This window comes from Fukomys damarensis, unplaced genomic scaffold (genome assembly GCF_012274545.1).
Source record: "Fukomys damarensis isolate Sample0158 unplaced genomic scaffold, DMR_v1.0_HiC HiC_scaffold_28, whole genome shotgun sequence".
Classification (NCBI taxonomy): Eukaryota; Metazoa; Chordata; class Mammalia; order Rodentia; family Bathyergidae; genus Fukomys; species Fukomys damarensis.
The window spans coordinates 46424234-46450618 of NW_022900940.1; the positions used below are offsets into that span (position 1 = coordinate 46424234).

Here is a 26385-nt window from a genome sequence, read left to right on the forward strand (position 1 = left end):
AAAGGAAGGCTCACTGCTGGTCGCTGCCTGCTTGCTCACCCTGAAATATTTCTCCTTGCTCTTTTATAATGAATGCTTCCCTGCCTTGCCTTGGAGCCAGCAGACTATGGACTGAAACCTCTACAAATTGTGAGCTGCAACAAACCTTTTCTTGTGGATGTCAGGCATTTTTCCCAGCAAAGAGAAAAGTAACTATGACAGATTTTGGCACCAGAGAAGTGGGATTGTTGCTGTGATGCCACCTAACAATGTGGCTCAGAATCCTTTGGAACTGGCTTGCAGGAAGAGTTTGGAGAAGTTTGGAGATGCTGACTAGAAAAATAGCCCCAGAACACTATGACATGAGCTTAGTGAGAGATTCTGGTCAAAGCTCAAAAGACCAGAATGCTGACTGCAGTGCAGCTGGAGAAGAGCAGGCTCAAGAGTTTTCAGTTGGGAAGAAGGACTACATGAGCAGTTGGACTCCAGGCCTGTGTGTTATGTTCTGGCTGAAAATCCATCTACATTTTGCCCATATCCAGAGACATTGTATGAGACTGAGATTAAAGGCAGAGGACCAATTAATCTGGTGGAAGAAATTTCAAAACAGTCTAATGTTGAGGCAGTGGCATCACTGTTGCCCCGCAAAATAATTTTAAAAGTCTTGAGTTTGACCAGAAAGGAAGCTTCAGCAAAGTTACAGCTTGCAGTATGGAATAGAAGAGAATTTGACTGCTAAAAAGAATAGCATTAAAAAGTCATGTAAAGGTGCAAGATCCCAATGATGAATGTAACTGTACTGTATACCTAAAATGTACCAATAAACTCAATGAGAGAGAGAGGAAAAAAAAAAAAAAACAAGTACTTTGGAACAGGACGGTAGAAAAATGGCCTGAGGGCATCACAAGAACCAGCAAGACTCCCCCAATTCCAGCCTCCAAATTGTAAAGGTGAAGGTTTTTGCTTTGAGAAAAAGGCTGCAGGACACCATGTTCCAGAACAGTGGTGGCCCAGAAAATTTGTTCGTCCGAATTGGGTTCATAGTATTGCAGATAGCTAAGTTAGAAATTCTGTAGGCAGCTCGACAGGGCTGGAGTCAACATGGAGGAAAATCCAGACACTTTCACTGAAGCTCTGCATTGTAAAAGAAGAGAAACTACTACATCCTCATGCTTCCCCTAGGGATGAACAGTGATTGATATTCTAAATAAGTATCCATCACCTGGGTGGGGGACCCCATCTCTTCCAGGAAAGATTCCTGGCCTGTCTCTCTCTTGAAATCCTTGTTTGTTCCTTACATGGTTGCTATGTGACTTGCTTCCCCTTTGGTCCCTATTCAATCAGTATTCCTTAAGTGACTGTACTTGTTGTAATCTTATTGGTTGTTTATAGTTTTGTCCTACCTCAAGTCCACCTTGTGTTTTCCCATTGGACCAATACTACCTAAGCAACTGTATTTATAATCTTACTAATTGACTATAATTTTGTCCCACCTTGAACCCACTTACCTGGTGGCTTTGCTCCATAAAACCCCGCTTGGTAGCTGGGCATGGTGGTACACATCTGTAATCCCAGCACTCAAGAGGCTGAGGCAGGAGGATTGCTGCAAGTTCAAGTCCAACCTGGGCTACATAGTGAGACCCTGTTCAAAAAAACAAAACCAAAAAACCCCATGAAACACCTGTGGGAAACAGGGTCTCCGGGCAACCCACTTTCCAGTCCCTCTTCTGTTCTTAGAGAGAAGCTATATTTCTCTCGATAAATTTTTCCTGCCTGTAGCCTCCATTATTCCTAGAATTCATTCTTCTATTTTAGAGAACGAGAACTCACATTTTGGATATCTAACAGATTTGGGAGTCACATCGATTCCCCCTGTATCAATAATGCTCAGCAATCCAGGCGCTCAGCCCTTACAGAGAAGAGAGAAAGAAGCCTGGCTACTGCTCCAGCTGGCAGCAGATCTTGGCACCACCCACATGGTGCTGGTTTCAGGTGCATGCAGAACGTAAGAGTTGTGGAATCAGGAAGACTTCCTCCAAGGTTCCAGAAGGCTTTAGAGGTCAGGCAGTGTGCCCCTGAGAGGACCGTGTGTGAAGCTGTGAGTGTAAAGCTGGAAGTGCAGTGGAGACTCCAGAAAGTTGGAGAACCCAGGAATGTGGATTGTCGAGAAAGCCCCAAGGAGTGAGCAAAGCCTGTTGGTTCTCTCTTGCAAGCCTATTGGTCAGTGCCGCTTGCAACCAGGGCGGGCCTTCTGCCTTCAGCAAATCCATTCAGCCACACTCAGAGCTATGCTAAACCAATCAATGGGCTAAGCCAGTTATCACGTGCCCATGATCCAGTATCACATCATGGAAAAGGAATTTTCAATCAAAGAGTGAAGGGATGAAGGCCACATCACTGACATTGCTTATAGGAGTGGGGCCACCCGAGCCCCCTGGCATTCATATCTTTCCATAGACTGCCCTGGATATTGGACATGGAACTGTGGGATTTAATATTCACTCTAGTGGATTTTGGACTTGCTTTGATCCTACTCCTTTCTATTCACCTGTTTCTCCCTTTTGAAATGGAAAGTTTATCTTGTGCAATTGTATGTTGGAAGTGTTTACTTTCTTTTCATTTGTACAGGGGCTCATAGTTAAGACTTGGCTTAAATCTCAGAAGAGACTTTGCACTTGAACTTTTTAGTAATGCTGAAAGTGTTATGACTTTGACAACTCCTGGAGATGGATGAAATGCATTGTTCTTAAAGGGATAAGTGTAAGTCTTTTGGGGGCAGACATGCTGTTTATAACTTGATGTGCCCCCACAGTGTCATGCACTCATAGGTGGGGCTTTGGGGAGTGATTGGATTATGGATGTTGCTGGACATGAACTCTCTGGTATTGCAAAAGGGACAAGAGAAACCAGACTTTTGAAATGTTTTCGGCAAGGGAAATTCTACTGCAGAAGGGTATGATGCCAGACGAAGGTCGGCAAAGGACAGGCACACCAAGCCAGCAGTTCACCTGCATTTTCTCCCTAACATGTGCTCTGGTCACTGTGCCCTGCTATCTCAGTGGAGTGTGGCCTCACAGTCTAACCCAACTGGTTTAATGAGGTAATGGTTGCTAAGCAAAGTAAGTTTGTGATCCAGAAAGCCCTTTATTACAAAGTGTCAGGTGGACAGGCACTAGTCCTTTGTCTCAAATTTTCAACGAATGGTCAAACAAGCACATATACATTTTACAAAACTAAGGGTTCTTATACGATGAATTTATTTTAGTTATTCTTTTGACAGAAAAGACCTTTTCCCATGATGTGATACTGGATCATGGGCCTGTTATAACTGGCTTAGCCTACTGACTGGTTTAGGATGGTTCTGAGTATGGCTGAGTGGAATTGCTGAAGGCAGAAGGCCTGCCCTGGTTGGAAGTGGCACCAAGCCATAGGCTTGCATTGTAACCTGAATGGAATAAAAAGGGAAAGGAAGGCTCGCTGCAGACTGCTTACTTCCTGCTTGCCACAAACTGTTTCCCCTCTGCCATGCTGCGCTATCCTGGAGCCACCTGACTATGGACTAAAACCTCTACAGACTATGAACTACAATAACCTTCCTACTTTAACCTGTGGAGGTTGGGTATTTTGTCCCCCAAACCCTGTAACAATAACAATACCTCTATGAACACTAAAAAATCAGCACTGCCCATTTCTGATCTAAAAGAAATACAGAAGGAAAGACTGGAGCCCCCAGCACACTGAGTGTCCTGTGATGAGTGATGGGCAGAGCCAGTCGCCAGAGGCTGAGGGAGACCAGCAGGCCAATAACTGCTCCTCTGGCTGCCTGGGGATGTCTGCAACGTGGCCGACTCAGTCTGACTGCTGTGCGCTGCCAGTCTTTTCACACATCTCAAAACCTGCGTTTGAAGAGCAGCCAACTAGGTGCTTTTGTACAATAAGTAACCATTAAAATCTGTCAGTAGTCCCAGGTGCTCCTTTCTTGGAGCACTCTGTACTGAAGATTTTCGTGCAGCTAAGAGGACTCACAAGTCCTTTCACTGGCATGAATAATACCTGTTAGGTTGAGCTCCATAGACACCGGGTGAGTACATGATGAGTGGGTAGGAAGAGAGCAAGTAAGCTAGTAATTGATGTCCTTCTATGTAACAGTGAGGACCAAGCTTCCACAGACCAACAGTAGGGCAGGAACCATTAGCAACAGTAAATTAAGGCTTAAATATGTAAAGGACCAACTAGGAGTAACCTATCAGCCAGGTACTAAGTGACTTACAAATAGTCCTGTTCAAATTCCCAACCACCTGCAAATGAGAAATCATTTCCCTCACTCTAGCTGAAGAAACTAAGGCCCAGAGAGGGTAAGTAGACCACCATGATCACACAGAGAGACACAGTTGGATTTGGATCCAGATCTTTTCTTGATCCCAAATTAATGCTTTTTCTTCTCATCCACCTTGGATCCCTGAAGTTCCAGTTTGATCATTTAGTGATCCCTCTGAGACTCAGGTTAGCTCATATGCTGCAGAGATCAAGCATAAAGAGCATGCTTAAACCACTGGAGTAGAGAACTTTAGGGCACAGACTGAATTATTGATCCACTGGAAGCACTGAAATAGTCTTAGATTGCTTACTTGGCGGGTCTCACTGACTGTAACGTGCACAAACTGACATTTTCCCCATACAGCATTTCCCACCATATATGCCATAAAATATGTTATTATTGACAACAACAAAACTACAGTTTCTGCAATTAAGCTACAATTAATCAAACTACCACAACTGAAATTTATAGTGGATTTATTTTAGTAGGGAACTGGTTCAATGATTTAGACAGACAATCTCCTTAAGTTCTTAAACTATTAATTTAAAGTAGGTACTGTTATCTGCATTTTGGTGAAGTGGTTAACTATTAATTAATATGAGAACAATTCTGAAATGTATTATGGAACCATTTGATGAAGCCAGGATGTGGCAGGGATATCAGCTCAGATCCCCCAACATAAGGACTGAGCAGCTATCCACAGCAAAAAATGCCTTTGTGGGAGCTTTGGGATATAAGAGGACCCAAGACTTGGTGAAGCCTAAGACCGAGGAGAGCTGATTGAAAACGTAGGCCCGTGTCCTGGTGGTGAGTTTGCAAAGCATGGTCCTGCCCTGCCTCAATGGACTTGGCCCCAGATGACGATGGTCTGCAAACATCTCTGTGCATTAGATGACTCTGAAGAAGCCACGCCTGCTCATACTCTTGTCATGAGTCCTTAGGCCACAGACACAACCGTGGACCCTACAGTATCTCTATGACCCAGCTCCAGCTGCCCTTTATGGCAGGCACTGAGACTTTTCGGAGACACATTAGTCTGTGCCCCTGAAATAGGGCCCTGGCACTGGACCTGACTGGATCCTGAAGCTCAGAGCTGCTCTTCTAGGGTACAGAATCCAGCCCACATGCACCTGTGCCTGCTTGTACTCATCCATGCCCCAGTTACAGGTCTGCTGACCTTGGTTCCAACTGTAAACCCGGAAGCAGTTCCAGGCCCTGATCTCAAGCCTGTTCTCCCAGGGTCCTGGAGAAACCCATCCCCGCCCTGGTAGCAAGATTAGTGACCTCAGTTCCAGTTAGAGACCCCAACCAAATTCTGCCACAGCTCTGAACATTGAAGGGGCTTGGTTGCATCTCTGCTCTATCATGGTCCCCGAGTCAGGCCTGTCTACCCGGGGATCGAGCAGGAGCTATCCCTCCAGTGACAGCTCTACCTGCAGGGCCAGCCAGGGTAACACATCCAGCTCAAGCTTCACTGGATTGCAGTTCAGGAGGACTCCTGTCAGACCAGGACCCTGCCACATAGTCGTTTCTCTTTTTAAAATCATTTTGTATTCTTAATGCCAGTTATCTGTCCGTGGAATAGTTGGCAAAATTTTTCCAATTCTGTACATTGTCTCTTCACTCTTCTTGTTTCCTTTGCTGTGCAAAAGCTTTTTAATTCTATATAATCCCATTTGATGATTTTTGGTATTATTTCTTGTGCAATTGGGGTTCTGTTCAGAAAGTCCTTGCCTATGCTTGTGTCTTCAAGAATTGTACCTATTTTCTCTTTCACTAGATTGTTTCTGTTTCAATTTAGACCTTTGATCCATTTTGATATTTGTTCCATACATGGTGAGATATATGGGTCTAGATTCAGTCTTCTTCAATCTTCAAAAAAATTAGACCCTGCCAAAATATAAGACCCCATTAGAAAATGGGCAACCAAAATGAGCAGACACTTCTCAGAAGAAGTACAATAGCCAAAGAATATATGAAAAAAACGCTCATCATTGCTGGCCATCAGAGAACTGCAAATTAAAACTACACTAAAATACTATCTCATCCCAGGAAGAATGGCTATCATTAAAAATCTTGATAATAACAAATGCTGGTGAGACTGTGGGAAAAAAGGAATTCTGCTACCCTGTTGGTAGGAATGTGAACTAGTAGAACCACTATGTACATCAGTGTGGAGATTCCTCAAACAGTTAAAAAATGGAAATTCCACTTGACCTAGCTAACCCCCTTCTAGGTATCTCCCCCAAAGAGGTAAAACTCATATTATAGGGACACATGCATACTCATGTTAATAGCAGCACAATTTATAATAGCTAAATCTATTCAGTATTATGGGTACATGTCTATCAACAGATGAATGGATAAGGAAAACATGGTGTTGATACACAATGGAGTACTATACTGCCACAAAGAAAGATAAACGAGGTATTTCAAGTAAGTGGATGCAACTTGAAAATGTAATGTTAAGTGAAACAAGTCAGACACAAATTCAAAAATCACATGGTTTCTCTTATATGAGAAACACTATATATAGAGAGAGCAAAATAGAACAGAGATAAATAGGAAGTAGGAAGACATTTAAATACTTCTCCAAATAACAAATTCCAGTTTTTAAAAAATATTTCAGTATATATGCTAATTATTTCATTTCTACTTCTAGTTTATCCTAGCTTATTGCAAAGAAAGTTTTGTGTTATTATGTTTCATTTTTGTAAGAAGGGTTTTGGATTATATCTTGTACTCTGAGTAGCTACTTTGAAGATAACAAAACACAGTGTAATAGCTACCGTTATTCTCTTATTACTTGATTTAAAATTTGGGGATTTTTCATAGAAAAAACATTTTGTAGAGGCAAATAGTCACCTCAAAATGCACAGACACCACCACTGAGCTCTGTCTGGGTCATGAAGAAGTGGGTGAGTGTGACATCCCAGGCAGCCCAACAAAGCCACAATCCCAGGCCCTGAAGAAGCAGAGATCTATAAATCCCGACACAAATTCGAAATAACTCTCTTAAAGTAGTTCAGCTGACTACAAAAGAATACAAATAAAAGATCCACCAGGGCCAAAACAAAACCTGTTAGAACACAAAATCAATATACAAAAAAGTTACGGCTTTATACACTAACAACTAACAACCAAAAAATAAATTAAGGAAACGATTCCACTTACAATACCACCAGAAAAGAAAAAATACTTGGGAATAAATTCAACCAAGGAGGTGAAAGACCTGTATAGAGTATACAAAAGCTATAAAATACTGAGGAAAGGAATTAAAACATAAATAAATACAAATAAATCCACATGAGGTGTGAACTGAAACTACAGTGAATGGGGAAATAAAAAAGTTATTACAGTAAACGACACATTGCCATTTACCCCTCCCCCTAAAGACTGCCCCTTCCTCCAAACACATTTACCCCCTGTTCTTGCACTTTCTGAAGTACGTATTTCCGGAAGTCTTCTTTTGTAAGTGACTTTACTTGTACAATTATGGCTGCCTCGATAACCCGAGTTGATTATAGGCATTTATCTTTCATGATCATTTTGAATTGGGGGAATAGCCGGGGGTTACATGGTGCCAGATCCTATATATAGGAGCCTGGGACACCACGTAATGACGTCACATGGCTGCTTTTCCATTGGATGTGTAAGACTTGAGTCTCACTTTTACTCCTGGAGCGTGAACAGCCAAGAGGCCTTCACGATGCTGGGCTCAGTAGCTCAGCGAGGCTCCAGGAGCTTGTCCGATAGCGAGAGTCACCCAGGAAGGAACACACCAGGCAAGTTGGCTAATAGACCTTTATTAGTCTGGCCAGACGGCACTCCCCAAGCCAAGTGGCTCAGAGAGGCGGCTAGCTCAGAATCAGAGGCCACTTTATATAGGGCTGAAGGGGGGGTTACATATAAAACTTACGGGAAGAGGACAAAGGCAAAGAATCAGTTGTTCTGACCTAGTGGTTATCAGGCATGTACTTGACCATCATGTACTAATGATTAGCAGATTGCTCATCCATTGTTCCATTTATGACTTAGATTATAATGTTCAGAACATTCAGATTACAGACATACAAAGAGTGACACAATCCATGTTGAGTCTCTGTGTTCACTAGTCTCCATCCAGCCTTCCAGCTACTTCAAAACAATTACCTAACAATTCACAATTAATCATTAGTTATCTTATAAGGATGGGGGGAGCGACAGTCTCTAGGTCATTTGCTGGTCAACACAGAGTCGCTCTGATTCAGTCAGGCTCTTACAGATGGCGCTCAGCAGCAGCATCCATTGAGGTTTCCATCACACCTCATAAAGACTCACAGCAGAGGGCTTCCAAGACTGCCTCACGGAGTGGCAAGAATGACATGATAACTGTGTTTGAAATAAAGGGGAGCATTCTAGAGAGATCAATGGCAATGTGTCTTTTGTTATAATAAAAGTTTAAAAATGTAAACATCCACCATATATTTTGATCACATCGTGTATATATAGTCAACTGATCTTTCACCAAGGCACTGAGAATACACAACGAAGAAAGGACAGTATCATCAATAAATGGTGTTGTGAAAGCTGGATATCCATGTGCCAAAGAGTGAGATGTAGCTCTTCTTTTACACCATACACAAAGCTTAACTGAAACAGATTAAAGAGTTAAGTGTAAAGCCCAAAACACCAGAAAAATACGTAGGGGAAGATTGTGACATTGGCCTTCATGATGAGTTTCTATATATAACAACAAAAGCTGAACAATATGGGCAAAAAATAAGCAAGACAACATTCCACTAAAATGTTTCTGTACATCAAAGTAAATAAAATGAAAAAGTGACCTACAGATCAAGAGAAAAGATTTGCACCCTGTGTATCTGATAAGGGATTCATACACAAAATATATAAGTAACACACTAAACTCAGCCCAAACCCAAGTGATTGAATTTAAAATGGGCAAAGGATCTCAATAGACTTTTTTTTCCCCTAAGAGGCCCGCAGGATTATGAAGAAATAGTCACTATCACTAATCTCAGGAAAATGAAAATCACTACTCTAGTGAGATAATCACCTCACATGTTACAAAATTCAGAGGATAAGTGGTGGCCAGGGTGAAGAGAAAGGGGAATTGCTTCCACACTGTTGTTGCAAATGTAAATTACTGCAGACATTAGAGAAAACAATGTAGAGGTTTCTCAAAAAATTGAAAACAGAGCCATAGCAGAGAGCAGCAGTTTCACTATGGAGTATGTAGTGTTACTTCTGAGTATATATCCAAAGCAAATGAAATGACCACCTGGCAGATATGTCAGCATCTTTGTTCAGGGCACATTATCACAATACCTGTATGGGAACAACCCGGTGGCTCAGCGTAGATGGTGGGTAAAGGAAATGTCACACACATGCGCACACACACACACACACACACACACACACACACACACAGAATTGCCTTTGACCTTGTAAGAGAAAGAAATTCAGCAGTTTGCAACAACATAGATGAGACTGGAGAACATTAAAGGAAATAAGCCAGATACAGGCAGTGAAATATGATTTGACGTACACTGTATGTAGAAAGTAAAAAGTCCAACTCAGGTACAGAGAGAAGAGCAGTTAGGCTGTAGTGGGGGAAGGGGAAATCTTGGGGCAATCTTGGTCAATGGATGTAAACATAGTCACAAGATGAATAAGGTCTAAAGACCTAATGCTCTGCAGGAGGACTATACAATAATCAATACAATGTATTTTGAAATTTTATGAGAAAGGAGATCTTGAATGTTCTCAGCACACAAGCATACATACAAATGGTGAGCATAAGATGACAGAAATGTTCATTAGTTCACTCTTATAGTCATTTCATAATGTATGTGTGTATCAAAGTATCACTCGCTATACTCTAAATATTTAAAATTTTTAATTTGTCAGTCATCCGAATAAAACTGGGAACAAAAGCAACCTGACCTCATTACAGTAACCCTCAGAGCCTTTGAATGCTAATAGGCTAACTCTCCAAGAAGGGAACACTTATTCACTGGTCCCCAGTGTGCTTTCCTGGTCATGTCCTTGGCTGGACATCTCTTTGGGACAATTTGCCCCCACGCTTACCCCTTGTCTCCTTCCCCTTGTGAAGCATAGTTCACACTTTGCTCCTATGTTCCCTGCGTATTTTTTAAATCATGAAGTTTTTCTCCTTCCCAGAAGCTCTCCATGTCTGCTGACTCTGAAAGGGGCAGAAAGAAGTGTGAGTTGCTTTTTACAGAGGGCTGAGCCACTGGAAGTTAGGAGTTAATTTACCGGGCAGTAGTTGTCTGTTTCCTTGGGAGATAAGAAGCTTAGTTCTGAGCAAGAGATGATTGATGCTTTCTGTCTTGCAAATCACAAAGACAAAAATCCAGGAAAATGGATTTGCAAAGATTATGAATATAAATGATGGCATGGGAATATGTAACATGGGAGCAAGGTTGCAGGCATGTATAGTTTTGTTTATCCATTTGCAACCGACTTTAACTGATATTTATCAAACATTTCTTATACTCAGTATTAGTGAGGTGTACTATGGAAAGTGACACTGTGTATTTCCTGCCCTCAAAGAATTTGTGAGTGTTACATACAAAGTACAGTAAGACAAAAATATTGAACACTGTAATCGAAATGCTCCTATTTTTAATTTAGATGCATTTCTGATTAAAGGTTTTATAATATCCACTGGAAATCAGTTGCCTATGCCACTTAAAATCTATTTTCCAGACTTCTGGACTTAAGATAACTATGTAAAGTCAATTTCCTTTTGACGGTCACTCTGAGAACATCTAGAAATACAGAAAAGCAAACTTCTTCTTGAATCAAACCCTTGCCATGAAATGAAATCATTAACTCCCAACCAGTACAGCCCGAGGATAGAAGACTGGTGTAATGACAAACGACTAGCAGAGTAGTCACTTAGGTGTCAAATTGCCCTGAAGAACTTCATAAGAGCTTAAGAATTACAGACATTTGGTTTTGCACATGGTGGCAAGCTGGCAGTGGCTGAAACAGGAAGGTGTGCTGCAAGTCAGTGTAGGGAACAACGGTCTCAGATCCCTCCCTCTATGGCCCCTCATAAGGTGAAAACGATCTTGACAGAATAGAACCAAGGAGCTTCAGACTTGATACTGCAGGCATAGATACATAGGAGAGCTATGACTGGAAATCAGAACTAAGTGAAAGCCTGCTGTCTACAATAAGGTCCTCAGACCCATGGCACTGCCAACCGAAAGCTGCTAGCAGGTCCAAGCACAAGATTGACCTTCCCGGGAGAAACTGAACTGCTGAAAAAGGGCTGCTTGGGTAGATTAGTGACAAGTCTCAACCATTCATATAAACTCCAGCATCTTTTAGTAACACACACACACACACACACACACACACACACACACACACACGTCAAGGATCACCAAATAGTTCAGAAAAGTTATTAATCTGAGAGCGAGGAAAAGAGAGAGAGTAAAAGATACTAGAATAAAAGGATGAAAGGAGGAGTTTGAATAGAGTTGATGCAAAGAGAAGAAAACAAAACTTTAAAAATATCTTGAAATATGTAAGAGAAAATAATGTCTTTCAGGAAAAAAGGATGAGGTACATATAAAAACATTTTGTGAAAATAAAAGCTAGGGTAGTAGAAAAATAGAGGCTTACAAAAATCTCTCCCCCCACAAAACAACAAGAATAGCAACAAACTAATGAGTAAATATCTAGAGGTAAAGGATAAGAAAGTTAGAAGCTCTATCAGGTAGCCCCATTAGCTGATCAATTAAAAACTAGAGAAAGAGAATTTAGAATACAGTGGAAGGGTTATGCCTTGGTTTGGGTTCCCTTTGAAACTGGCTTTTTAGACATGGATTGGAGCTCAAGTCATTTAGGAGAGACACTTCTAGGAACAGTAGGACTATAAGACTGTAGGACTGCAAAAAAGTGAAGTAGTAAGTACTACAGTTTGGGTCCTCAGTGTCCCCAGTGGTCCATGTTTGGAAGCTTAGTCCCCAACATGGTGTTACTGGGAGGTGTTGCAATCTTCATGAACTCAGGCCTGGTGGGAGATCTTGGGAGTGTGCCTTTGAAAGGGATTGTGGAACACCCTAACCACCTTCTCTCTTCTGTTTTCTCTCTTTTGCTTCCTGGCTACTGGTGAGATAAGTACCTTGGCTCTACCATGGTTCCCTACCTTGCCACAGGCCCAAAAGAAGTAGGCCCAGTTAACCATGGACTGAATCCTCTGAAACTGTGAGCCAAAATACAGTGGACCCTCAAGTTATGAACAATTGACATGAACAACTTGGGTTATGACTGGAATTTTAGTTTTAACTTATGACCAAAGTCTTCAGTTATGACCTGAATGCCGGCCGCTTGTGCTTCCAGATGGTCACAGATACAGACTTAACCCTTGAAGAGCTCTGAAAAGAACATGACAACATCCTTTCCTGTGTGGGGTTAACTGAGAAAATCCTGAGCTAATGTCTCTCTGAGGACGCTGACATCTGCTTAGAAGAAAGTTAAAGTTATACAGGCAAGAGAGAGACTTTGAAGGCAGTTGGTCAAGTTAAGCTATAACTAGCCCTCAGGAATGACTTGAGTTCATAACTAAGGGTCCACTGTAAACTTTCCGTCTTTACAAGTTGTCTCAGAGATTTGGTTTCAGTAGGAAAGCTAACACAGAGGTTAAAAAAGGAAAAGGCTCATAAAATATGTGTGTCCAACAAAATTGGAGCTCAATCCAGGAGACAGTGTGGAATACATGCGAAAAACTGTGTTCATTCCACTACTTCTTTTGTACCCCTCTTTAAGTGTGGTTTCCAGAGATACCTTATTCCAGTGCAGGCTAAATGTGCTCCTTGTGACCCAGGAGAAAACTCATGCATGCAGCATCCCAGGAGAAAACAGCGAGTAGCTCTAGAGGCTTCTTAGGACTCCTGTAAGAAATAGCCACAAACTGTGTGACTTAAAACAACTGAAACTTATTTTGTCACAGTTCAAGAGGCTGTAAGTCTAAAATCAATACCTCAGCAGGGTTGGCTCCATCTGAAGGCCATAGGGAGAAATCATTCAGAGTCTCTCTCGTAGCTTCTGGTGGCTGCTAGTAATCCTGAGCATTCTTTGTCTTTAGGGACACATCACTCCGATCTCTGCCCCCAAAGCTTGTCACATTGCCTTCCCTGCACGTCTCTGGGGACTCTGTCCCTTTTGGGAATAAGGACCCCTCTGACTGGCTTTAGGGCTCTAGGCCAGTGTCACCTCACCTAGCTCCATGAGTCTAACGTCTGCAAAGACCCTGTTTTCAAACAAGGTCACATTCTGAGGTTACAGGTGGGACGACACCTGAGGAGACACCATTCAATTCACTCTAGCAGTCTTCAGCATGGAGGTGAACGCTGAAATGATACAGTCTAAAAACACCAGCATTTGCAACAGAAATTACCCAAGAACAATGTAAGGTAATTGATAAGGCCTTAAAAACATGAGTCTGCAGGTTTAAGGGTCTCACTAAACATGTTTCTCACATAATGGTGTAACTAAATGCACCATCATGAAATTTCAGAAGGCCAGGGATAAAGAGCACAACATTCCCCAAAGCGAATGCACACACACACACACACACACACCCCTACATGGACACATACATCATATATGAAATATGTAGCAGGTATCAGAATGTCGTCAGGGTGGCTAAGAGAAAGGCCAGGGTTTAAGGTGAAAGAGACCATGGTCCAGAATGGAGCAGAACAGTGGACTCAAGGAAGTATGTTCCCAAGAAGAAGTTGAAGCAAGGGGGTTACAAATTTTGCATTGGAAAAATTGTTCTGAAAAATGTTTGAAAGAGTTACTTGGAAGTATGAGGTTCATTGATTTACATAAAACAGCAGTGGTAAGGAAATCAGTTTAAACTCTAGGCGAAACAAAGGTAATATATAAAATTAAGTGTAATGACAGAACACCACTGACTGAACCCAGGAAGTATTTACAGAGTCAGAATAATAAAAGCACCGATGTATATTTAATAAAAGTTAGAATAATTATATTGAAATGAAATGTAGAATTAAAATCATCAAGTCACTTATGTCTAAATAATTCAATGGACAGTATCTACATTTGAGAATTTGAGAAAAAGCTTACACTTTTTTTTTAAAGCATGAAATATTTCTAGGTCAAAGGATGCATCTTGAGACTAGACTTTTAAGTCAAATAAATGGGGCATATGTTTCATACCAAATTGTTTCTCTGGTGTGAGAAACTGAAAGTGGAAACAAGGACTAAAATGTATAATAGATGTTGGGAAATGGGAAGAAAACGTTCAAATGGGAAGGGGAACAAGGGAGGGGAGGAAGGGATGAGGAAAAGGAATAGAAGAAAAACTGAAAACAAAGCTTTTGTAAATAAGGAGGGATGAAAGGTTGAAGGCAGAGGAGGACAATGGGGAAAAACGAAGGAAGATATATCACGAGTGGGTACAAATTCCCTGTAATGAATGTCATCATCATGCATATCCAACATGAATCAATAAAATGTTTGACAATAAATAAAACGGAAATGCAGGGCACTAACCAGAACAGCTGGAGTTTAAAGTTGTTGTTCCTCGGGAGATCAGGAGACACTGGGAGAATGAGTGTTGGGGTGCTGTGTATGTCTTGGTGACTTTGGGCTTTGGTTCTGTCCATTGAGTCCCAATTCTCCAGCTTTCCTATTAATCCTGAGGGCTGCCTCGGAGGACTTCCCTGCCGTATGACCACAAAAATAGTCTCTCAATGCACTGTGAACTGAAATTGTGCTACAACTAAGAGCTTAGGGCACGCCATGGCAGAAGTGGGGCGCACTGGTGCGGCTAACCCAGTGCACCGTCCGGGCACAGCCTTCGCATGCCCACTGTGAACAAGAAGCCACATCCGGCCCTCCCCGTGTTGTCTCCCGCATTCCCGTGCTCACGGCACACACGCTGGTCACACCAAGCTTTTGCAGTTTTCCTTGTTCTCCTCCTGCTCCCATGCTCTCAGCACCACCCTCATGCTTTTTAATAGCCTCCTGGCTCTTCCTCCTTACCCGGCAAGACTCAGCTCGGTGATTCCTTCCTCGGCCTTATCCAGGTCAGTAGGCTGGCCCGAACAGTCCTCACCTCCACATTCGCACTTAAAACGTCGCACCAGGACTGTGATGTCACTTCTGCACCTTCCCTTCCACCGGAAGCTTCTTACAGACTGCAACTGTGTAGCAGTCCTCTTTGCACCCGGCACTCACATGATGCATTGACCTGATCGACTTAGCTCTGCCTGCATGTGGCAAAGCTTATTCCGGTGTTTCAACTGTCTATCTCTTGCAGCATTAAAAACCCCTAAAAGTATTGCTTAAAACAGTAATGCTTTATTCTTTTACGATTCTGAAATTTGGGTGTGACAAGCAGACACAACTTGTCGTTACTTTATGTGGGGTTAGCTGAGGTCCCACGTGTGATTCCATGGCAGAGCTGAAACAGATTTCAGTACTGTGTGTGAGCTCAGTCGGGATTGGCAGGGCCAGCAAGGGCTGGCCAGCCTCTGGGTCCCTGCAGTTCCTCTTCGTTTAGTGGTTCGGCTAAGTCCCTGTTCGTGGGAACCAGATCCCAGGAGAACAATAGCAGAAACTGAGAACTCCTGAGGCCTCCTTTCAGGTGTCACTTCTGTCACTCACTGCGGATCGGAGCAGGACACAGGCCGGCCCAGTCAGGGATGAGAGATCAGTTCACCTCTTGGTGAGAGCGGTGACAAGTGCATTCAAGGGTGGGATAAGCTGTTGGCATCTGTCCTCACCAACCATCTACACTGTAGAATTCCATCACTGTGTGGCTGCACCAGGCAATTCCGTCACTCTATTTTTAAATAAAATATCTTCTGTGGATTAGATCATTAGATGAATTAAGAAGTTTGAGGAGGTGCCTTGTATTGCATACGTTATTTTAATTTCATAGATAAAATGAATGACTGAGCCAGCCAATCAGGATATTTGAACAGCCATATCTTAACCGGGTGCTCATATGGCTTCTTCACAGACTACAAGGAGACAAGTTGTGTTGGTAGAAAAGCCAGTGGGGAAAAAAGGCTCGAATGTAACTCACCAACAGCACAAACTTCCCCTGGAAAATTACTTCCCTGAAATTTCTGAAAGTATTAACCATCTTCAACCAAAATGGAAAATAATGTCCACATTTAGAATGATACATCGTAGGTAGCCATTCTATCTTGGGACAGACTTCTACACACTAAGGCTGTAGAAAATAAAGGATTCTAACAGAATAATGAATAGATATACCTACATTTTAGACATGTCCATTACACTAATTAAAATCTAGTATAGTCACAGCTTTTTAATTACTTTCCATCATTGCTGCAGTCAATGAAGTTAGCTTTATTACCCGCTATACTATCTCACTTGTAATAAATCTTCATAAAACCTGAAAAGAGTGTCTAGTTCTAAAATCCCAGCGATAGGCTTCGCTTGGAGCAGGAGGCACAGTTGAGCTTTATTTGCCAGTTACCTGATAAAACAAACAATGCAAATAAAATAAGACTGGGTAGAATTTATGCTTTATCTTTATTTGAATATTTTAAATTTTTCAATAGTCTTTAATTTTATCTTTTTCAATAATATCTTTATTAATAACCACTTGAACAGAAGATTCGAGGCATTGGTTGAGGCTTAAGGTAACTATGCAGAAAGTCTGAAATCTGGGGCCCTAGTTTTGGGTCTGCAACTTTTTAGCTGTCCGAAATCCATATGCAAGTCCCTCAAACTCCCTGAAATTCTTTATTTTCTTTAGTTGCATGAACTGATCAGCTCAGCTTCTCTGCTTCTTCTGCAGATGAGAGAAAAATGATGAAAGTGCTTTGTAAACTATAAGTCCCTAAGATGCTAGGAAAGAAATTGATGAAACAATAAATGAGACAGTAGAAACCATAAAGAATCGAAGGTAGGTTTGCACATTCACTTATGTAGCCATTTAATATGTATTGAGTGTCTCGTACATGCTAGGCACTGTGCTGAGGGTTGGAGATTAGTGGTGAAAAAGACGGGGGAGCCACCCCACTCCCTGCCTAAAATGGGAGAGATAAATTAAATGAGAGAGCACATTCCTAACAGCTCTATAATAACAGTGGAAAAGAACAGGGCCTGGTGCGCGAAAGCAACAAGGACTGCTGACTGGTAAATGTTCCTCTCTGGGGGCTGAACCTGCAGAGGGATGGAGTCAGACGAGCATTAAAGGGATCTGCAGAAAGGCCTAAAGCAGGAAGCAGCTCCAGGGAAACAAGTGTGGAAAAGCACAGAAGAGGTGAGGAGCAACACAAGGTAAGGAAGGGATTTGCTAGGAGAGGGCTTTGGTTTGATTCCAAGGGCCCATGAAGATGAATGAAGTCTTTTAAGCAGAAGGCTAATGGGTTTTACGATGCAAGAGTGGCTTTGCTCAGGGCTTGTGAGGGTCAAAAGCAGAAAGAGGAAGCTAGGGCCCAGGAGAGTGCTAAGAAGGTTGGCTTGGACAAAGAGACTAGCAGAGGCAGTGGGGATGAAACTGATTCGGGATGTATGTCAGAGGTGGAACTGGCAGGACCTGTGGATAGAATAATTACAATCGGGAAGCCAAAAAGGAGACTGCAGAACTTCTGACCTGAACAACTGTGGTGACTGTGGTGGAGTTTCAACTTGCTTGACCTTGGGATGTCCTGGGGACTGGTGGAGTCCATGTGTAGGTGTGTCTGCGTGGTCATGGAGATGAGGCCTTGGGATCCACATCCGGCCCTGGCCCTCTCCTGTCTGGCACCGTTCCTTCACTCTGCTCCCCAGAGCCGTGAACTAAGAAGCTTTGCTTCGCCGTGCCCTTCCACGCTACATCTGTGTCCTGAAGCCAGCCCACCGTGAACTGCAATCATGAGTGAATTAAACCCCTCCTCCTTTACATTATGGGTGTTAGGGACTGAATCTCCATGGTGATAAAGCTGACTAGAAAGGTGATTCTGCTATTCTTAAAATGGGGACGCTGAAATAAATTTGCAAGAGAAATATAAATACACCATTGTGGCATGTTGAATTTGACATCCAAAGGTGGCAGCTCCTTAGAGGGTCAAGGTAAGGGAGAGCAAGGTTGTAAAATCCCAAGAGGGCAGACTCACACTTCCAAACACCCACTGGCACAGGTCAGGTGGACAGCCATGGGTCTGCAGCCCAGCTGAGAGGCCAGGCTTGTGACTGGCTTGGTGAGTGGTTCTCTTTTCCAACCATAATCAAACCTTTACCATTTCCTCATGAAAACTGGTATCCAAGTTGCCAGTTCTACCCATATATCTTTGGTCTAAGGTTAGGGCAGAATCTTCAGAGAGATGCAGCATCTCACTGTTGGCAGAGAAGGAAATGTGTAGCTCCTTTTTCCTCCCTCCTTCCCTCCCTCCCTCCCTTTATCCCCTCCTTCCTCCCTCCAGCCATCCCTTTACCCCTTCCTTCCAAACCAGAGAACGATGTATTAAGAAGTGGTAAAAATTGTGGCTAGTTGTAGAGACTAGGTATAAGCTCTTCTAGGCAAGCAACACAGATGTCAAACACCTTTCCCTCATTAGGTCTGTTGGGTCTCCATGTAGGAGTGATAAATAATCATAACTGCTTATGTTTTCCTATCTATAGGTACCAACCTGGTGATGGTATGATTCCTCTTTCTAATCCTATTTTATGATTGAATTAAAGGAAAATGGTTTGACTCAGAACATCTTATAATTTCCCATATTGTTTTTCTGGTCCAGGTAATACTGATACTCTCCCTTACTTGATATTGCTGAAAACTTAAATAACTGAACTTATGCTTCAGAGCAGCAGTCCCCAAGCTTTTTGGTACAAGGGACCACTTTCTGAAAGACAATTTTCCACAAGTGTGGAGAGGTTGGTTTTGAGATGGTTCAAATACGTTATGTTTATTGTGCCCTTTATTTCAATTTTATTACATTGTAGTAGGTAATGAAGTAATCGTACAACTCACCATGATGCAAAGTTAGTGGGAGCCCTGAGCTTGTTTTCCCACAGTGGATAGTCCTATCAATTCACACATCACTTTGAAGCCAGACACCAGATGCAGCTTGCCACTTAGTCACTTGCAACTCACTGATGGGGTTTGATCCGAGTCTGCGAAAAATGACTTTATTATGATCTTTGTGAAGTCAAACATCTCTGCTAATGCTCATGTGCATCTGCAGCCACTCCCCAGCACTAGCATCACTGCCACAGCTCCACCTCAGGGCATCAGGCATTGGATTCTCAGGAGCAGCTCACAACCTAGGTCCCTTGCATGCAATTCACAGTCAGCTCTCTGCTGCTGTGAGGGTCTAATGACCTGACAGGAGGCAGAGCTCAGGCCATCATGCAAGCAGTGGGAAGTAGCTGTAGATACTGGAGAAACTTCAACAGCTCACCAGTCGCCTCCTGCTGTACAGCCTGCTTTTGATCAGGCTACAGACAGGTAAGCACCACTTCTGGTACCTGTCTGTGGGCCAGGTTTGGGAACACTTGGGAGTTTGTTAAAGAACTCCCACACAAAACAGTATCCGTTTGAACATAAGTTGTGGAGCTTTTGCAGACTCTGTGACCTCAAGCTTGCTCCACACTATCTCTCAGCCTTAGTTTTCCCATATGGGAAATGGTACTAGGTACCTTGTACTGAGAAAGTGAAATAGATTATTCTGAGCAAGATGCTGAGCATGCTATTAGAAGTCCATGTCGTTACCAGGTTAATAGCTATCTCTGAATAAGGTGGAAGTCAGTTGCTATGGTTACGGGGGTGACACTTACCTGGGAAGGCCTAGTGAAGTGGTGATGTTCAGTGAAGTTTAATCTGTAGGAAGTTTTTGAAAATTTCTTCCAAGGAACTGACAGAGAAACCTTACTACCAAGAAAGAATAGACATGTTGAAGCCAGCATTATTCCCTAGGGTCTTGTAAGTCTGATTACTGTCTGAGTTTACCATGTTGTGGTAGTAGTCAGCTTTCCATTCTTGAGACCAAATACCCAGCATGCCGATTTAAAGGAAGAAGATTGACTTTGGCTCACTGTTTAGAGGTTTCAGTTCCTGGCTGGTCAGCTTTGAAGCAAAACATCAAGGTCGGTGAGGCATGGAAGAGAAAAGCTGTTCACCTCCTGGCAGCCAGGAGCAGAGGAAGAGGAACAAGCCAGAGAGAGAGCAAGAGATACCCTTCATAGGCAGCCCCAGAAACACACCTCCTCCAGCAGGGTCCCACCTCCTCCCAGCACATTCAGCTACTCACCAATGCATTAACCCACTGTGGAGGTCAGCAATCCATGAGCCAATCATCTTCTAGATGCCCATTCTCTAAATACAAGAGACTTCTGGGAAACATTTTGATCCAAACCCTAACATGTTACCTTGGTGACCACAAGGCTCCCACAGGCACCCAAGATGAAGGAGGGAAAACAGATGAGTCCTAATACTTGTAGACTATAAAATATAATAGTAAGCAAGCAAAGAACTCCTTGAAAACCATAGCATATTACACATAACTGTGAAACCCTGCTGCAAAAGGCAAACTACTCGGAGAGACAGAGAGAGAGAGAGAGAGAGAGCGAGTGCATGTGTGTGTGCATGCGTGCATGCGTGCATGAGTGCGTGTGTGTGTGTGCGTTTCTGGAATCAAATACAGGGCCTCACACATGTACCCCTGACCCACATCCTCAGGCCAACCATTTAGATGTTTAATCATGCATTATTTTTTCTAATTATTTTCCATCCATGATACCCTTTTATTCATATGAGATACTCAACTATTTTACAAATATGTCATGAGCACCTGTGTCATACTTGACCTTAGACCACACTGCAAACTCACTGGGTAGGCAGGGGAAAACCTGGAAACGAGATAGGAAATGAATGACTTCCCTGTAAGGAATAGGGCTGCTATTGCTTTGTTCTTAACCAGTACTATCTCTGACACTCAGCAAACCTGGAGAGAGGGAGTGTCACAGACCCTTGGAGTCCAAAGTAGTCCTCTGTGGGTTTGAACCCGAGCTCTATGGCTTGTGGCATGTGCCTTTATTTTAATTTTGCTGCAGCACACATCTGAATTGCTGTGAGGCTGTGCTGTGTGGGTGGTTGGCACATGTGGTATCTCTGCCTGCCTGCCTCCTCTTTTCCGGACCTCAGTGAGTGTCCCAGGGGCTTGCTCAGAGGGACCACACTTCAGCCATTTGATGCTGCCTCAATAATGAGAGCATCAGTCAAGGAAACCAGCCCTCTGCTGAGAAGGGTCTTGGTGTGTGATCACAGTTCAGTCTCTCTCCAAGGAATTCTAGTCTTGAAACTAGAGATACATGTGCTAATGATTAGAGAGCACCTGGCTTTTCAATGGTATCCTGGAAGTGACATCTGTTTATCTCGACGACTTTCAGTAGGGTCTGCTAAACTTTCCCTGTAAAAAGACAGAGAGTAAATATTTTAAGCTTTGGGGGCCACAAGGTCTGTGCCTCAACTATCTGCCTCTGCTGTTATCAAGAAAGAGCAGGTGCTCACCTTGTACAGATGAGCATTGCCCATGTTCCAGCAACTCTGTAAGAAAGCAGGAGGCCAAATTTACCCCGGGACACAACTGCAAGACCCAGAGGCTCACAAATGTTCTAGGGCCTGCTCTTCACTGACTTTTCAACATTACTTCTTTGAATTCTCCCTTATCCTTCTAAGTCAATTTCTTTCTAAATTTAATGTCATAAGAGAAGTTTTCTGTAGCTTGCCACCAACAAACCCCAGCCAAGAGTGAGTCTCTTGGTCAATGAGTGGATCTAGCTGATCTAACATCCACCTACCAGTGAAGCTTTCTCTGAGTATCTTCTGTAAGTGTACAGAATAATAATTGGGAAGCTTTTGATAAAACAGTGTTTTAGGAAAACAGCTAAGCCTGGTGACATAGGCAAACATGAAGTGAAGAGTCTGCCAAAAAAGAATGGTTTAGGAAGATGTTTAGCATAAATTAAAGAAATTAAATGTTGAATTTGGCAGTGGTTCAATTTTATTATTTAAATGTCTTCTATAATTAAACAAATGGTGAGTTCATAACATTATTTTAGTAAATATTCCAAAGAGATTTTATAATTGAGATACGAATAAAGAGGGGAATATAAGGGTAAGTAATGGGGGGATGGATGTGAGCAAAATGTATTATCCGCATGGAATCCCCAAAAGTGTGAAAGTGGGGGAGGGAGCAGGGCAGGGGGATGATGGAAGGGTAGAAATAATCAAAGTATTTTATGTGCATGCATGAATCTGCCAAAGCAAAACCCATTGGTCTGTATGTACCACCAATAAAAAGAAGTGAAAGAAAATAAAGCAGTACTATTCTAGCAGAATTTTTAACTTTTTTAAAGGTTTAAAAATGTAAAAGTGAGATTTACTTGTGGAGTAGGCTAAGCCTGGCAAGCCTGAACTTTTCACATTGCAAGTTTCCAAGAGTACAACCCAGGGCCCTGGGAGGTCTCAGAGTCTGTTCTTCCAGAGCAGCAAGTGTCCCTCTGACCACAACACTCTCCTTTCTGCCTCCTACTGGTGTGCATCGTGTGTGGAGCAAGCAGACCACATCATCAAGTTTTCATAGCATGGCGCTGGAGAGAACAGAAAATGAGCACTTTCCCGCCCTGCACTGATGATCCCTCTAGCTGAGAGGACAACATTACCACCCAGGAACACCCAAGCAGGCCACCGTGGTCTGGTTGACAGGGAGAGAACAGGGCACTCAAGGCTCTGATGGTGCTTGTCATGGGAGTGAGGTGAAATGTGACTTGTGTCTTGCAACATAAAAGTCACTGCTTCTAGCCATCAAAGTCCTCTGTAGAGCCCAATTCCCCATGTCACACAGGAAGTAGGTGCAGGGAGGCTAAGTGGCATTGTCTGAGGCCCTTCCTCTCATCCTGGGTGTCCTTGGGCCTAGAGGCTACTGCTCCTAACTCTATCTCCAGGGCTTGGCTCTCTCAGGAGCTCTGGGGACCTGACTCTGGGTCGGAGTGAGGGTGTTGTTCTGACTCTGTGAGGAAGTATGCAGTGACTAGACCCCTTCCTGGGCACTTTGGAAATTCCCTTTGTGGGGTGAGGAGGCAGTCTCAGCTCAGGGACCTCAGCAGGGAACAGAGAGCTGGACTTTCACGACATTGTTTAGACTTCATCGTGTGTCTCTCTTTGACGATTAGTTTTTCCGTTTACAGACATAAAAAATCTCATTTAGAAGTGCAAAGGGGGTGAGGGGCTTCTGTCCAGGCTCCTGCCCTCCCCCCAACCTCTGCTTGGAAGGACCGGGGAATCAAACTTGGGTCTTTGCACTTGTGAGGCAGGCGGAGGCACCACTGAACCAAATCCCTGGCTTCACAAACCTCTGCTCGGATGTGAATCACGAAGAGCAGGGAATGATAGCACGCTGTGTCCAGACATAGGTTTGAAATAACTGGTCTAGAGGGAAAGTCTGCTGAGCCCAAATGACCATTGCAGCCAAGGTCCTAATCATTCCATTTAGTAGCTGCCTCCCATGTGTGCGATACTCTGCCAGGACTTCTACAGACACTCTGATTGTTGCAGCAACACTGCCATGTAGGTGCTATTTTCTGCATTTCAGAGAAGGAACCTGGAATTAGTATGTTCAATGCACCCTAAAAATAAGTTGCAGAGCAGAAATTCAGGCAATCTCTAGCGGGTCCCAAAAGCAATGTCCTTTGCTGCCTTCTACACCTCAGAAAATGTCTTCTGCAGTGCCCAATTTTCTGTGTCCCCACCCTCATGCCTCAAACCAGAAATGAGCTGAATATACTTCCTCAACAAAGTCCATCCTGTTCCAGCCAAGTAGCGCAGCCCCACAAGAGTCCCCAGAGCCAAATTAACCAGGATTTGGAATGGAAGCCATACAACCAACCCCTGTGCACTTGACTGCAAATTACAACTCAGCTGGGCTGGTGGCTAGAAAAAGCATGTGAGACACACAGACAATAAACAGCAGCGTTTGGACAGGCGAGCAAGGCATTAAATAATGGAAGGCAGTGAATACAGAGTGAGGGGCCAAGTCTACACAGCTGTTTATGAAACTGAGAAATGGAATATTGATGTTTTGTTCCAGCACTGAGAGCTTTTTGGTTAATTACATTTCTGGGTGAAGTCAGAGAAAAATATGATACATTTTTCAGGGAACACAATAATTTTCAGTCATTTACTGGAAAATTGGTAACTCTAGCTTTCCTGCTTTCTATGAAACCTGGAAGAGCATTCTGTTGACTGAAACACTGAAATGTGTGGTGCTGATATGTCAGACTCGTATTACTTATTCGTTGAGACCTTGCTATGCGCCAGGCAAAGATCCATCTCAGAGCCTACAGTTGGGTGAACAAATCCAGAGATAATGAGGTCTAGAATAAGATTCCATCTCTTCCCTATGAATCTCTGCCTTACGCTGCATAATTTTTTCCGTAGCACTCATCAGAAGTGAAAATTACCTTTTTATTTGCTCTCATGCTTATTGTCTGTCTCTCAAAGCAGAATGCAAATGCCCATGAAGCAACCATTTTTGTGTATTGGTACTTCCAATGCCTAGAATGGTGTCTGTCATATAATGTGTATTAGTTCCAAGTGCAATGGAGGCAATAAGGAAAAAAGGAGCAAATTTGTCCAGGGTGAGCCGAGTGTTATGGCTTGTATCTAGATGTCCCCCTAAGGCCTCATGCCCTCAGAGGTGGGGCTTTTTGGAGGTGGGTCAATGTAGGGTGTGTGAGTGTGGATTGAGGGTGTGATGCTGGGATTAAAGGTGTGTGGAATAGTCCATTATTTGGTTTAGCATAGTTCTGAGTGACACCAGCCAAAAGTCAGGCAGCCTGGATGGAATATAAAGAAACCGAAAGAAAGTGCTTTGCTATTTCACTGCTGGCTGCCTTCTGCCTACCATGAACTATTTCTCCTCTGTAATGCCCCTCTACCATGCCACCCTGCATTGGTGCTATTTGATTATAGACTGAAACCTCCGTAAACTGTGAGCTAAATAAACCTTTCCTCCTTTAACTTGTGGGTGTTGAGTATTGTCTCAACAATGTAAAAAGTACCAAGACGCTGGGCAAGCCTCCAGAAGGGGCAATATTTCAGGTAGTTTGTGGAGGAATAAGGTAGGAGCACTGCAGGCAGGGGCAATGGTGGAACAGATGGAGGGTGTGTGGGAATGCATGGTGTGACTGAGCAATAAGTCAGAGGGAGCGACTGAGCCATATATGACATGGCAGGGGATGCCCTGTGCAGCAGACAGCTGTGATAGCAGAGTTCCATCAACATCATCTCACTTCCCCGGCTGGCCCCACGCACTCCCCCATGCACACCCCAGTTTTCCAAAGGCACCTCCTTAAGCAAGCCTCAGCATCTTGGCTGGGTTCTAGGCCATCAGCTAAGCCTGCCTTTTCTTTGGCAAATCTCTCTGTTCCCTGCAAACCTGGATGCATCAGGTTGTTCCACTATTCCACCCATCCATCATGTGGTTTCGGTTGACTGTCCCTGCACAGAGCTCGTTACATAGCTTTCGATGGTGAAGGCTCTGTTAACCTGAGATGACTAACTGCTGTGACCAGATAGGGACAGGAGGCAGAGACTCTCCCAGCCCTTTTCTGCTTACGCTGTTTTTTTCTTTTGCTTTTTAACTAGCACTGCTTTCTTGAATGCCAAGCTGTTTACAGTTTAAACTTTTAGCTGCAATTAACAGAAGACAACAAAAGCTCAGATTATAAAAGGGGGAGTATTGGAGGAACACTCTGCTCTCCATAGATCCCCAAGGCATCTGGCCTCTCAAATGACTTGAGCCAGGGATGTGGAACCCAGGCAGTGCTCAGTGTCTCTCTTTGGCTCTCTGCCTGCTCTTCTGTCCTGTGAATCCTTGCCTCTGACTCTGTCATCTGTTTCTTTCTTCCTCTGTTGTTCCTCCCCTTGCTCCATCTGCCATTTTCTCCCTCTGTTGGCCTCCTCTCGCCCTCTCTCACACTTCTCCTTTCAGCTGATCCTTTGCTTTGCATGCTCATGCTAAAGCCATCTTCCCAACTCTCTCCATTTGCTGTATTAC

General features: G+C 43.3%; 1 protein-coding gene across 1 annotated transcript in view; it reads right to left on the reverse strand.

Moving 5' to 3' along the window:
- Positions 1–15345: 15345 nt before the first annotated feature.
- The window catches only part of LOC104849952, a 41238-nt gene continuing 30198 nt past the window's right edge, over positions 15346–26385 (reverse strand). The window contains exons 7-8 of the mRNA XM_010606586.1: positions 20105–20198; positions 15346–15525 (exon numbers count right to left, since the gene is read on the reverse strand). Coding sequence (XP_010604888.1) covers positions 15346–15525; positions 20105–20198 — 274 coding nt within the window. The remainder of the gene's footprint in view (positions 15526–20104; positions 20199–26385) is intronic.